This window comes from Denticeps clupeoides, chromosome 14, assembly GCF_900700375.1.
Source record: "Denticeps clupeoides chromosome 14, fDenClu1.1, whole genome shotgun sequence".
In the NCBI taxonomy this organism is placed as follows: domain Eukaryota; kingdom Metazoa; phylum Chordata; class Actinopteri; order Clupeiformes; family Denticipitidae; genus Denticeps; species Denticeps clupeoides.
Genome location: NC_041720.1, coordinates 6,526,158 through 6,540,124, shown reverse-complemented (window position 1 = coordinate 6,540,124; position 13,967 = coordinate 6,526,158). Strand labels below are relative to the sequence as shown.

At 44.9% G+C, this 13,967-nt stretch overlaps 1 protein-coding gene across 4 annotated transcripts; it reads left to right on the top strand.

Annotated features, from left to right (window-relative positions):
- The first annotated feature begins 10 nt into the window (after positions 1–10).
- Positions 11–13,807, top strand: ak9 (adenylate kinase 9). Of its 4 annotated transcripts, none has more exons than XM_029002438.1 (35): positions 11–142; positions 431–546; positions 657–720; positions 807–865; positions 948–1,044; positions 1,533–1,645; positions 1,711–1,881; positions 2,019–2,141; positions 2,337–2,411; positions 2,511–2,612; positions 2,708–2,847; positions 3,833–4,155; positions 4,291–4,421; positions 4,512–4,653; positions 5,020–5,122; positions 5,252–5,331; positions 5,482–5,667; positions 5,751–5,866; positions 5,986–6,186; positions 7,040–7,318; positions 7,401–7,519; positions 7,642–7,861; positions 8,083–8,130; positions 8,244–8,465; positions 8,550–8,768; positions 9,147–9,351; positions 9,433–9,634; positions 9,714–9,854; positions 10,335–10,558; positions 10,651–10,847; positions 11,088–11,257; positions 11,486–11,584; positions 11,675–11,777; positions 13,216–13,330; positions 13,531–13,807. In XM_029002438.1, exons 2-35 carry the CDS (start codon positions 436–438, stop codon positions 13,722–13,724), a joined length of 5,094 nt encoding a protein of 1,697 aa, XP_028858271.1. In that variant the 5' UTR covers positions 11–142; positions 431–435; the 3' UTR covers positions 13,725–13,807. The 4 variants fall into 4 exon arrangements, with proteins under 4 accessions (XP_028858271.1, XP_028858272.1, XP_028858270.1 ...); XM_029002439.1 differs by lacking the exon at positions 11–142 and adding an exon at positions 177–224 and having other exon boundaries at positions 807–859; XM_029002437.1 differs by lacking the exon at positions 11–142 and adding an exon at positions 177–224.
- The last annotated feature ends 160 nt before the right edge of the window (positions 13,808–13,967 follow it).

Here is a 13,967-nt window from a genome sequence, read left to right as displayed (position 1 = left end):
TCTGCCAAATAAACGCTTTACAAGTACACAACCCAACTTCGTCCTCCGATGCAATTGATCCTCTTCCGTCGTAGGTTTTAGTCGTTTACCTTCATCACGCGACATTTCGCTGACACAACAACGAGTGAAACTTGCGCGTCAGGTTGCTATGGATACCGCTCAACACACACGTGACACGTTCATGTTCGAGTGAAGCACGCTGTCACCGCAACCCGCTTTAAACGGTAGTACTGTAGTACTGAAATATTGTAGACTTTCAGATAAAGACTGAAATTATTCTATTTTTTTTCTAGGTTTCGCTGGCTGGAATATTATACATTTTTTTATTATAATACACATTTTAAATATGCTGTAAAGTCATGCTAGTTGGTTAGTTGTTGTGACATTTGTCATATTTATTATGTTTGACATTATGATTATTAATCTCCAGAGAGAATGACCCCCACAACTGACCATGGAGATGATCAGCTTGGGTTAAATGAGGATGAAGCTGAGAGACGGCTCCTGAGGGACAAGCCCAGTTGTTTCATTGTCTTAGGGAAACCGGTGACTTTTAGACATCTAAAAAAAAAAAAAGAATTTGGTTTAAATGAAACATTATGAAATTGTGATTTTGTTCACAGTATTTTTTTTTTTTTTTGATGTCTTTCTCACAGGGTGTCGGTAGAAGTACTCTTGCCAAAAAATTGGCGGAATCCTGGAAGTGCGTTTTCGTTGATGGTAACTTGTTTTGGCATTTGAAGCAGATCTGTACACGATTTGGCTTTTGCTGTTTCATCAAGCTGTCATGTGCGTCTGTTCTGCAGATACAGAGCTGCTGAATTATCACATCAACAATGTGACGGAACAGGGACTTGAGGTATCGGTCTGTATGTTTGTGTGTGTGCGCCTTCATAATTCCTTGATGGCACTCTGCTATGGCAATGGCTGTATTCCTTATGTTTAAGCTTCTGGAGATCCTACGTGAGGGGAACCCTGTTCCTGAGCAGAAGGTTTTCCAGCTAATTCTGGAGAAACTCCATTCCCCTGATGTCCAGCACTATGGTACAATAGGCTGATTGCGGTCTATGACATGTTTTTTGCCACCTTTATACCTTCTTTAATGTACCAGAGTGTGCCGTCAGATAACTGTCAAAAACCCTTCACTGCGTGTGTGTGAACCAGAAGACCCAGGTTCAAATCCCACTTACTACCATTGTGTCCCTGAGCAAGACACTTAACCCTAAATTGCTCCGGGGGGGGGCTGTCCCTGTAACTACGAATAAGGGCGTCTGATAAATGCCATAAATGTAAATCTAGTAAATTGGAATATTATGAGTAGAAAAGGTAGTCCTTCATGTGTGCTATATTCATTACACCCGAAGTAAGCGTTTCTATCATATGTTAATAAGTATGGCTGAATCTCAAATTATTTAATTATGACCCAGTCAAATTATTGAGCATACAGAAACTTCTAAAAACTTTTGTTAATGTATACCGTCAATTCTTTTGAGATGCAGTAGTACAAATGGCAGCATGTTCTACCGTTTCAGGTTACGTCCTCAGCTGCCTGCCCTCCATGTCTGAGCAACACCTGAAGGTTCAGGAACAGGTAGACCTGATCAGAAACCTGCCACTGCCCCCAGACTTCATCATCAACATCAAGGTCCTTATCTCTACTCTGGGCCAGGGGTTAGAGGACCCAGGGTTGAACATTGTTGTCATCCACAGTGCGAAGACCAGGACCTGGTGCAGAGGCTGGGGGACCTGCGACAGCACCCCGCTACAGGCCGTGTGTTTGGGAAGGAACAGTGGGACTCAGTGGGGAGGGAGGCCAAACAAAGGAGACATGATCTTGAGGAGGAAGATGAAGAGGAAGACCAAATAGATGAGTCAGAAACAGTGTGTATCTATGTGTCTGTATGGTACCTACTTCTGTTTTAATGTGTAATTATTTAGGCTCAAAATCGTGTTGCAGATACAACAATTACCAACAAAAAAGTCCTTTAATCAAGTCTCTGAGCTTGTGTGACTGACAGATGGAGGAAGCTGAGCTTCAGAAGGATATGATCACTCAGCTGGTGCAGGTGAGAGAAAACTGCCCGGTAGGTGCCCACCAGAAGATGCTGCTGTTTAAAGATACCATCCTGGGACCACTGGAGGTAACCATGTTATGGTTCTGAAACTCTCTTCTGTGAACACTCTTTCTGAGCACCACAGCTGACGTTCTAAACCAAAAGTTACTACACATACAGAAATTTGGTTACTTGCATCTACTTCTATGTTTAAAGCAGCTATAGGCGTCAACCTAACTTGCTTCTTTGACTCGGGATGAATCATGAAATACCTATTTTTAGGACTATATGGCAGATCATCACCACATGTACCTGTTTGAGGTGGATGGGAATAAGGATCCTGAAGATTTGCTAGGGGTAAGTAATCTCTAACATTTCTATTGTTTTGCGATTAACTGTGTAATAATTAATTTTATGTGTCTATTTTTCTTTGTGTTTGTGTGTGTGTGTGTTTAGAATGTTCTCTCACGTCTGGAGTCAATGGCAGTTAATCGGGTTCCAGTTCCCGTCCGCCTCCTACAAGCAGAAGAGGATGAGCTCCCTGATGAAATTGACACAGTAAGACTTCTCCTACTTAATCCATCATTAGAGCAAAGACTGTTGTCTTATAAAATTGTTTGTGTGTGTGTGTGTGTGTGTGTGTGTGTTTGAAGGATAAGTTGCTGCCGATTCTTGCATCCTGTAAGATGGTGGCTTCAGGTTGTCGGTGGAGGCGGAGCCGATGGGGCAGGGTGTGTCCTGTTGCTCTGAAGGAAGGCAAAATCGTCATGGGCAAGCCAGAGTTTTCTCTGGGGTCAGTGTGTGTATGTGTATGTGTGTATGTGTAATCTTTGCAGATTCTCTCCAAGCCCTTTTCAGTGCTCTGGCCTAGATTCTCACCCAAAATCTGACGGTACATGGCCCCATCCATTCTCCCATTAACACGATGAAGTTGTGCTGTCCCCTTGGCAGAAAAATACCCCAAAGCATAATGTTTCCACCTCCATGTTTGATGTGTTCTTAGGCAGCATTCCTCCTTCTCCAAACACGGCGAATTGAGTTGATGCCAAAAAGCTTGAGTTTGATCTCATCTGATCTCACTTTCACCCAGTCCTCCTCTCGACCATTTAGATGTGCAGTGGCAAACTTCAAACAGGCCTGTACATGCACTTTTTTGCAGGCACTGCAGGATTTCAGTCCTTCACTGCGTAGTGTATTTCCAACTGTTTTCTTGGTGACTATGGTCCCAGCTACCACGAGATCACTGACAAGTTCCTCCTGAGTGGTTTCAGTGGTTCCAGGCTGGTTCCACCCCGTTGACATTATCATTGAAACTCCGCAAGGTGAGATCTTGCATGGAACTTCAGATCAGGGAGATTGAAAACAGTTATTTGAGGGTTCTTCCATTTACGGATAATCTCACCAGCTGTTGTCACCTTCTCACCCATCTGCTAAGCGATAGACTTGTTCTCCATTACAACCTTGTGTAGGTTAACAATCTTGTCCCTGACCTCCTTGGAAAGCTCTTTGGTCTTGGCCGTGGTGCATATTTTGGAATCATGATAGATTGATTGCTTCTATGTTATATTATAAAGGTAATGAGATGAGAAGCTCGCCTGTATAAAATACAACTGGGAGCCATAAATCTTACTGATTGATTTCATTTCTGAAATGAATTATTTTGGATTTTTGTGTTATTGTCTCTCACTGTACCAATAAAGACTGATCTTTGTAAGTGGGTAAACTTCAGCAGGGGATAAAATAATTATTTCCCCCCACTGTAACACCCACTTCTACAGGTTCTTGGATAAGATGTACGTCCTCTCCTCCCATGACGCATTACAGAGGTTCATGCAGAACCCAAGGCAGTACTTGCTTCCGCCCATGCCCCGCCCGCCTTGCAAAGTGTGTGTGATTGGTCCACCATGCTCAGGCAAAACCACCCTGAGCCACCTCCTCGCTGAGCATTATGGGGCCGCTCTGCTGAACGTGGAGAAGCTGATGCAGCCGTTAGTTGCTGAGGTGACGCTGAAGCACCTGGAGAGGTTGAGGCAGGAAACTACACTTGTTGCCATTGAAAAGGTGAAACTGAAGGTGGAGCAGGAGTCAGTGAATGCTGCAGGTACAATTATTACTCAGTAGAAATTGTTTTAGAACTTTGCCATAGAGCAATGGATTCTGTGGATTAATGGGAGGATGAGTTTTTATTAAATCTGTTGGTTGTCGCCATGACATCGACATGGTGTGGTTTCCACAGAGACAGAGGTGACAGTGGAGCACCCAGAGGTTCAGACCTTGGTGATGGAGGCCATGAAGGAGGTGGAGCACACCACAGTCCCACTGCCTCCAGAAACGTACCTGCAAGAGCTCCATAAATACATCAAAGAGGCACACAGATTTCAAAGAATTAAAAAACAAACAGATTGTGACGTGAAAGCGCTGAACTGTGAATTTGATGATGTGTTTCCTGTTCTCCAGTTGGAAGTGGAAGACGCCAACTCTGAGCTGAAGAGGGGTTGGGTGCTGGACAACTTCCCCCAAAATGCAGAACAACTCCACCAGACGCTGACAGAGCTCATCCCCGACATGCTGATCTGTCTGAGGGACAGTGAAACAGCGGGTGAGCATGCACCCACATACATACTCATAGACATTAATGCTTATGCAAATTTTATTAACATTTTCTGTTTGCACTTACCCCAAAATTATCTTGGATGTTGCAATGAAAGACAAGGCGCTGATATTCAATAAAACTGCCATTAGGCATTACATGATAAAATAAGTAGTTATACGCATATAATACATAACTGTATACCATAATAAATAATAAATTACAGAACTTAACTGACAGTTTACTAATGTCACATTTGCTTGCATGCATGTGTGTGTGTTAGTTTCATTCATGTCATTGTGTTGTGTAGTGGATAATTCTGGATAATTCATTATGTGGTCACACAACATTTTACCCTCCATATGGTCTCCACAGGGTCAACCATCCTCACACGTCTCTATGAAAGCAACAAGGAGGAAGTAGACTTGGCCATAAGGAGACGACAGGTGGAGGAGCGAAAACAAGCACAGGATGACACGTCAGTAGAGTCTAAGAGTGATTCCTGTCTGACACATTAAAGCAGGACAATCAAGCAAAGGCCAGATCTGCAAATAAAAGCCTTTTCCATGTCTGACCCAGCATCTCTGTCTCTGTATGTTGCATTCAGTTTAGTACCTGCATCACATGATGACCCTACACCAGCAGATGAGTTGCCCAGACTGGAGTCGATCCCAGAGGAGTCTAAGGGTACTGAACATCAATATTTTTACATTTACTTGAATCCCCCATTTTCTGGTATGTTGCTGAGCAACAATTGTGCAAGTTGAGTTGAATACCATTAATAAATGATATATTGAATAAATTGAATAACAGTGCATTTCATGTGTGTCTAATCAGGAGTGAGTCTGAGCAGCCAGGGTTACCCGGATTGTCCAGAGATGAGTGCGTATGTGGGTCAGGTGAAGCAGTTTGAGCAGAACTGGCAAGGCATGAAGCCCTACCTGACCTACCCCTACATCCAAATGGAGATCAGTGGCAGGAGCCCGGACGACCTGCTGCAGGAGGCGTGCCTACAAATGGAGCGTGAGTACACACACTTGTGTGGCTGAACTGTGCATCTATGTGTTTTCATGGGTGTATTTGTAATGTGCATGGTTGTGTGTCAGGCCCTTTTCAGTACATGGCTCAGGAGCTGTCAGGTGAGGATGAGGAGGAGGAAGATGCACAGGCTATGAATGAGGAGGAGGAGGAGGAGCCACAAGGAGAGGAGGAGGAGCTTGAGGTGTGTGTACTGACTGCTTAAGAAACAGCAAACTGTCTCAAGTGTAAAAACACTGTTGTCAGATCTGTACTGTGTCTTTTTTCACTTGTGTATTCGTTTGTTTGTATTGTAATGAGCAGGAGTCAGTTCCCCAGCACACTCTGGGCGACACTCTGCATTACTGCCCAGTGGTACTTAAGGAGAGGGCCTCCCTCGTGCCCTGCCGGGATGAGCACCCAGCCAGATATCGTGAGAGGGTGCATTACTGCTCCAGCCCAGAAACACTCCAGCGCTTCCTGTCCAATCCACAGTATTACGTATGCCACACACACCTGCTGCAGGTTAGTGGGGTTTTCAAAAAAAAGAAGATCACTGAAACTCTGATCCAGATGGATGCTAAGTGCTACATAGTGATAGAACAGTCTGTCTCCAAAAGTTAGATGCCCTCCTAACCTGGATATTTTTTATTGAAATAGTGAAAACACACCATCTCTCCTTGGCTTTTAATGCACCGTGATGTGCAGTTGTTAAATTAGACACAACAGATGACACTGACAACACTACACAACACTACATAGGACAGAACTCTGATACACTCCAGCACATTACTTTACTTTACACATTTGCACAACTTCTCCCTTTTTGTTATACAAATTTTATGTTTAAAAACATAAAATTGTAATATTTGGACATGTTTGCAATATTTGCATATTGGTTCCACTTGAATACTTTCAATATTCGCAATATTGAGGTCTAAAGTGAAGTGAAGTGAAGTGAAGTGAAGTGATTGTCACACGTGATACACAGCAGCACAGCACACAGTGCACACAGTGAAATTTGTCCTCTGCATTTAACCCATCACCCTGAGTGAGCAGTGGGCAGCCATGACAGGCGCCCGGGGAGCAGTGTGTGGGGACGGTGCTTTGCTCAGTGGCACCTCAGTGGCACCTTGGCGGATCGGGATTCGAACCGGCAACCTTCTGATTACAGGGCCGCTTTCTTAACTGCTAGGCCACCACTGCCCCTAAAGCACCACTAAAGCAGTCGCAAAAGCATTTAACTTCATATCATACCCTGTATGTGTATGTGACAAATAAAATTTGAATTTGAAAGATGCTTATTTAGGTGTGATTCTAGAAAATCGTATTTCCCCTCACATCACTTCTTTTTTGTATTTCTCAACGCTTTGCTCAGCCCCCAGCACTGCGTCTCTTCCTGCTGGGTGTGCGCAGCAGTGGTAAGACCAATCATGGTAAGTGGCTGGCGGAGAGGCTGGGACTGTTTCACATCCAGTTCCGGGAATGTCTTCAGGAGCTGCTGCTGAAGAAGACTCAGCAGCGGGTGCAGTACAGAGACCTAACGGAGCCTCCCAGCGACTCTCCTGACCAGCTCCAGGACCTGCTCAGGGAACTGGAGGGACCTAATGGATTGGAGGAATCGAATAACTCAAATACACACAGTGGCCCTACTCAGGTACAACTTGAGTTATTGTGCTATAAACTAATAAAAAAACAAATGTGGACTTAAAAATGTGGATTTAAATGCACATGTGCAGGAGGCCAGCCTTACAGATGAAGAAGAGGCCATAAAGGCCTATCTTATGGACGGAGAGCCACTCCCTCAGGAGGTGCTGGAGATGGTGCTCCCCCAGTGGTGGGAGCAGGAGCCCTTCAGGTCAGACTCCAGTGTTTTTTTTTTTTTATCCCGATGGAAATTGCTTCTCTGCTTTTAACCCATCACCCTTGGTGAGCAGTGGGCAGCCATGACATGGTATCTAATGGTCAGTTTTCTCTCAGGTCCACAGGGTTTATTTTGGAGGGTTTTCCCCAGAACCAAGAGGAAGTGCAGTTCATGGTAGAGCGTTATCTCTACCCGGATGCTGCTGTTGTCATGACGCTGGACGTCGGGGACATTATGGGGCGGACACTGCCCTTTCATCTGCAGCGGTGGAGAGAGAGACACGACCGCAGGAAAGACACACAGCTACGTGTCAAAGAACTACGGTGCAAAGTCAGGGTATGTGCTGGTTTGCATAATTTATTTTCGCCATTAACAGAAATTATTTTAAGTTATTTAAGTTATTCTGTGTTCAGTAAACATCCTTACCTTTTACAACGTCCTGCTACTGCACCAATCTTCCCCATCCGACCCCATGACAGAAACCAAGAAATTTAAGATCTGAGACTGAAACTAAATAAATGTTCATTTTAGCTGTGTTGCAAAAAACTTTTTGGCAGGCTGAAGCCATCGCCAATAGGAGAGCTGAGCTCATTGAAGAGCATAAAGTAAGTCATCCTCAGTCTGATTAATGCAAAAGGCATGTTATAATACCTGTCACATGTATTGTATTGATAGACATGCTATGAATTAGTAGAAAGTTTGCATCTTCGGGTGTCAGGTGAAGGAGGACTCGGATGGAGAACAAAACAGTGATGGAGACCCTGAAGATGCAGAAAACTGGCAGGAGGAGATTGAGGTTTTGCTGGAGGAGGAGTTTCCCCCAGAGGAGGAAGAGGAAGTGGGGGAGGACGAGGAGACAGAGACCAGCGCTGAGGAAAGGCTACAAGATGACATTGCCGCAAGGTTCGAGACGGATAGCAATAACCTCAACAGTGTGGTGGTAAGGAAGTGTGCGTATCTGATGTGCCACTCGTTCATGGAAAAATGGCTTATAGCAAACAGTGAGTGTGTGTCTCTTCTGCAGGCTGCGTTAAGGGATCATCAGGTACCGCAGCTCCCTGTGAATGCAGGCAGGATGCAGCGTATTGTTCGCTACCAACTGCTGGAGAAAGTGGAGCCGCTCTTGCTCCACAGGAAGGCCCTGTTTATCAAACCCCAACCAATCAGCTACAGCCTGGCCCAAAGGCTGCTGTACCACTCCTACAAGTATTACAGCGCCTTCGGACGGTGGGACCCAGTGCGGGTGAGTGTGTGTCCGCCTGATGGCACTAATGTACAATGACCTGATTACCTGAAGGTTCTGCTCAAAAGGCCAAATGCTTGAGGCCCACCTAGAGGCTATCTGACTTGTCAGGGATCCACCAGGGCAGGGAAGAATGGCTGGGTTTTCATCACAATTTAACATCTACACAGAACACGCTAAAATTCATTGACTGGACAGAGATTAAACACAATGAGGATACATTTATAATAATGAAAACAGGTGCACACAATTAGGGCATCAGGAACACTCACAAGGAGTGTGACACAAGGAGTGTCAAACTCCGGCCCGGAATGTGGAACGGGAGCACCCAGAATATTCCGGCTAAGACATGAACCTATGTTTCTTTGAGGTGTTTAGCTGGCGGAAGGTGATCCACTCCAACCACCCCAGACCCCCAGCTACCCAGCAATGCTACGTCAGTTCATCTACTTCTTCAGCTCTAGAGAAACCCGCCACACCTTCATGAAGAACCCAATCAGATACCTGCAACAGACCTCACCCAACCCCTCTCTTCCAATAAGACTCGCTATAGTTGGTCCTCCAAATTCTGGAAAAACTACAGGTCAGATCTCTCAGAAGCGTGAGTGGGGATTGAAATCTGGAATAAAAGTTTTTAAACTGTGTTTTCTGTTCTGCTCTCTAGTGGCTGGTATGTTTGCAAGTGAGTATGGTCTAGCACACCTGTCTCTCAGTGAAGTGATGCAGCGCGTGCTGAATGATCAAGGCCAGACAGAGCTGGCGAATCAGATGCGACAACAGCTGAGTCAAGGTCTGAGCGTGCCTGATGAACTGGCCGTCCGGTGCCTGGAGGTGGTGCTAATGGACCTCCCATGTAGCACACGCGGGTACTGTTGTGGCATATGAACCTTTTGTGACAGTGCGTGTATATGTTTTTGGGAGATAACATTCTCCCTCTCTTTATAGATATGTGCTGGATGGTTTCCCAGTGACCCAGCAGCAGGCAAAATTGATGGCAGTCCGCAGTATTGTTCCAGTCCTCATCATTGAGATGCAGTTGGACACAGTTGAGGTTCTCAAGAGAGGACTGAAGGGAGGTTCTTCCAAGTGAGCAGCCAAAAGCCCAGACCACATTCTACCTGAAGGCCCTATAGAAGCCCCACATCTTAATAGAAATATGTCATATATTAGAAAATGTAGAAATTTGTAGAATTATGTTTGTAATTTACATCACAAACACATTTTCACCCAGTGTGAATACATTTGGGCTGTGGGAAGAAACCAGAGCACCCAGGGGAAACCCACACCAACACAAAGAGAGCATGCAAACTTCGCACACAGAAGCTCAGTCGTGATTCGAACTCACAAAGCTGTGAGTCCAGGTGGCTTGCCCTGTTTTCACTGTGTTATAAAAGATTTAGCACTTGAGGCTAAATTAACTCTGACAACCCTTATAAATACCTGTAGTATCTCTATGCAGCTTTGCAACAGATACTTCTTGTTTCAGTTAAGACAGTGTCTCAAATGTGTTAAAAATATGAAATAACTTCACTAACTTCAATTCCCTTCTCTCCCTTTTGCAATCAGAGGCAGGACAAGCCCCCATCTGGACAGCGCAGCAATGTGTGCTCTGAGGAACTCATGCCACCAGCGTGAGGTAGATGCAGTCCGATCTCACTTCCAACAGCTGCACCAGAACTGGGTGCATGTGGATGCACAGAGGAATAAGTGGAGCGTTTGGACTCAGGTTCTGGAGCGTGTCCACGTCAGCATGGCGCAAATACACACCTATCTGCAGCGCATCCGCAAGGGTGGGTCCTACCGTCATGCAGTGGTTACTTCCAGTGCATTCTGCACATGAATGGGATGCTGACCCCTGGCATCTGACTCTGTCTGTGATCAGGTCAGGCAGCAGGTATCGCCCACCTATGTGTGACTCCGAAGGAGCTGCAGGCTCGGCTGGGGGAGTTTGGGCATTACTGCCCCGTCAGCCTTGCCCTCCATCACCACCTGGTGGACTGTTCTGGCAGAGCCTCCTTCAGGCTGGTGGCTGAGTACAGGAAATGCTACTACAGGATGGCGTCCGCAGAGTTCCTCCAGGTGAGACTTACAGGGACAGTCTAGGAAAGTGCTTTTGTCATTGTGAAACACACCACGGCACACGGTGACACAACAAAATGTGTCCTCTGCACTTAACGCATGACCCTTAGTGAGCAGTGGACAGCCATGAAAGGCGCCCGGGGAACAGTGTGTGGGGACGGAAGGGGACCTCAGTGGCACCTTGTGCCCCAGGGGTGACGATGATTCCATCAAGTTTATTATGATTTTATGTGTTTGTAGAAATTCCTGGAAAGTCCAGAGCGCTTTGTGCTTCCTGCTTGCCCCCACCCACTGCCCCCTCCCCATCTGTTGCCACGGAAACTGAGTGAGGTGCAGGTGAAGAGACACTTCCCCCAGCAAGTGGAGATGAAGGGCTACTGTCCTGTCACTTTTGGTGATGGCCAACTGAGGTACAGATAATCACATTCAAGGATAAAGGCACACTTACCCCAAAAGTAGTTCGTGAAGTTCTGTTTTTTATATATCTTCATAAACATTTCCTGTGATGAAACAAGTGATGCTGGGTCACTAATTGAATATGCCATCATTTAAATGGATCTCAAAAACATATTCAGTGCTCTGCAACTCGCTCTGCCTATACCTGCCTATGCCTCATAGCATCTTGATCCGGACGGTAGGTACGAGTCTCTGGTGAAAGGCAGTGTGGAGTACGCTGTAGAGTATCGCGAGAAGATCTATGTGTTGGAGGGTGAAGAAAAGCGAGAGAAGTTTCTCAGGTAAGCAGAGCTGCTTGCACCTAAAACAAGGTGATAAGACACTTTTTTACTTTTCTTTACATATTTAAAAGTGTAATTTTCTTCTCCCAGGCAGCCACATGTGTACTGGGACCTAAAGCTACCTCACAAGCTACCCCCATTGGCTGAGCCAGTGCAGCTCACCTCATTACCCATGCTGGGCTACCTGGAGCAGGTCAGCGTTAACATTGTGCATCGCAAAATTGCTGACACATTGCTGACACAACCAATGTGATGCTGACGGCATCAGTGGAGGAAATAATTATTTTTCGTTGATTTAGTAAGTTTGTCCAATGACAAAGAAATGAAAAGTCTCAGAGCAGTATAATTTTAATGGTAGGTTTATTTTAACAGTGACAGATAGCACATCAAAAGGAAAATTGAAAAAATAACTTAAAAAGATAGAGACTGACTTGCATTTCATTGAGTGAAATAAGTATTTGAACCCTCTAACAAAAAAGACTTAATACTTAATATGGCAAAACCCTTGTTTGCAAGCACAGAGGTCAAACGTTTCTTGTAGTTGATGACCAAGTTTTCACACATTTTAGGAGGAATTTTGGGCCACTCTTCTTTGCAGATCATCTCTAAATCACTAAGGTTTCAAGGCTGTCTCTGTGCAACTTTGAGCTTCAGCTCCCTCCATAGGTTTTCTATTGGATTAAGGTCAGGAGACTGACTAGGCCACTCCATGACCTTAATGTGCTTCTTCTTGAGCCACTCCTTTGTTGCCTTTGCTGTATGTTTTGGGTCATTGTCGTGCTGGAACACCCATCCACGACCCATTTTCAATTTTCCGTGCAGCGGGAAGGAGGTTGTTGCTCAGGATTTTACGATACATGGCTCCGTCCATTTTCCTGTTGATGCGGTGAATGTTTCCACCTCCATGCTGGACAGTGTAATGTGTTTCCAATGGTTTTCTTGGTGACTGTGGTCCCAGCTACTTTGAGGTCATTAACTAACTCCTCCCGTGTAGTTCTAGGATGATTTCACACCTTTCTCAGAATCATTGAGACCCCACGAGGTGAGATCTTGCGTGGAGCCCCAGACTGAGGTCGATTGATGGTCATTTTGTGCTCCTTCCATTTTTGAACAATTGCAGCAAAAGTTGTCACCTTCTCTCCCAGCTTCTTGCTAATGGTTTTGTATCCCATTTCAGCCTTGTGCAGGTCTACAATTTTGTCTCTGACATCCTTGGACAGCGCTTTGGTTTTTCCCATGTTGGAGAGTTTGGAGTCTGCCTGATTGATTGATTCTGTGGACAGGTGTCTTTTATACAGGTGACTAGTTAAGACAGGTGTCATTAATGAGGGTGACTAATTGAGTAGGCGTGTCTAACCACTCTGTGGGAGCCAGAACTCTTAATGGTTGGTAGGGGTCCAAATACTTATTTGAACCCAAATCAGTCTCTATCTTTTATTTAAAGTTATTTTTTCAATTTTCCTTTTGATGAGCTATCTGTCACTGTTAAAATAAACCTGCCATTAAAATGATACTGTTCTGAGACTTTTCATTTCTTCGTCATTGTCCAAAGTTACAAAATCAGCGAGGGCTCAAATAATTATTTCCTCCACTTTAAACGCTGCTTGTATGTATGTGTGTGTTTTCGAAAGGGTGTGGCGAAGGCCATCATTAAAGCCATGACTGCAGTGGGCTGCCTGAAGCCCAAGTTTCCATACCTGAGTGCTAAGCGATCCGCCCTTCTGTATGTGGCTGTCTACCTAAAAGGTAAATCGTCCTAAAGCTCAGTACAGACAATTTAATTGCACCAAAGTCTGTTGTCTGACTGAACGTTCTATTTGTTGCTGATCAACACATTGAATCACATGTTGCTGCACATGGCATGGATGGAAAAAGCTCTCCAAAATTCAATCATTCCCATAATGATTAGCTTATCCATATTCGTGCTTTCTCTCTCTTCTCTTCAGCATTTAACCCTCGTCTGTCTCAGTTCACACGCCACAAGTTCAGATGCCAGCTGGCCCAGCTGGAGGAAAGTTGTGAGCTCATCTCATACCTGAGCTCAGCCATGGCTGATACGAACAGCGAACCCCAGGAGAAATCAGTCGTTTTCCAGCACAAACTGCACCAATTCCTGGCTTCAGAGAAGTCTTTTCACTAAAAGCCTCTGTACTCAGCCTACTGGATATTAAGATCATTGAATGAAAACACTACATTAAATTTTCAATAAATTTATCTCTGCTACCCCAATTTTGTATGCATGGCTTACCAAAGTCATTGTACAATTGTCAGTGTCCAGTTTTTTAACATTCCATGTTCTATCAAATTTGCTGTTTCACTCTTTCAATCACTCACCTGGCAGAAAACAGTAAGATGGGCAATTTTCCCCCAAAATGCACATGTT

Bases quoted from the DNA above. Each gene is read 5' to 3' on its own strand.
- ak9 (XM_029002438.1), top strand. From the start codon at position 436: ATGACCCCCACAACTGACCATGGAGATGATCAGCTTGGGTTAAATGAG. The intron at 4,156-4,290 runs GTACAATTATTA...TGGTTTCCACAG, and splicing joins GGAGTCAGTGAATGCTGCAG to AGACAGAGGTGACAGTGGAG. The intron at 9,635-9,713 runs GTACTGTTGTGG...CTCTCTTTATAG, and splicing joins CTCCCATGTAGCACACGCGG to ATATGTGCTGGATGGTTTCC.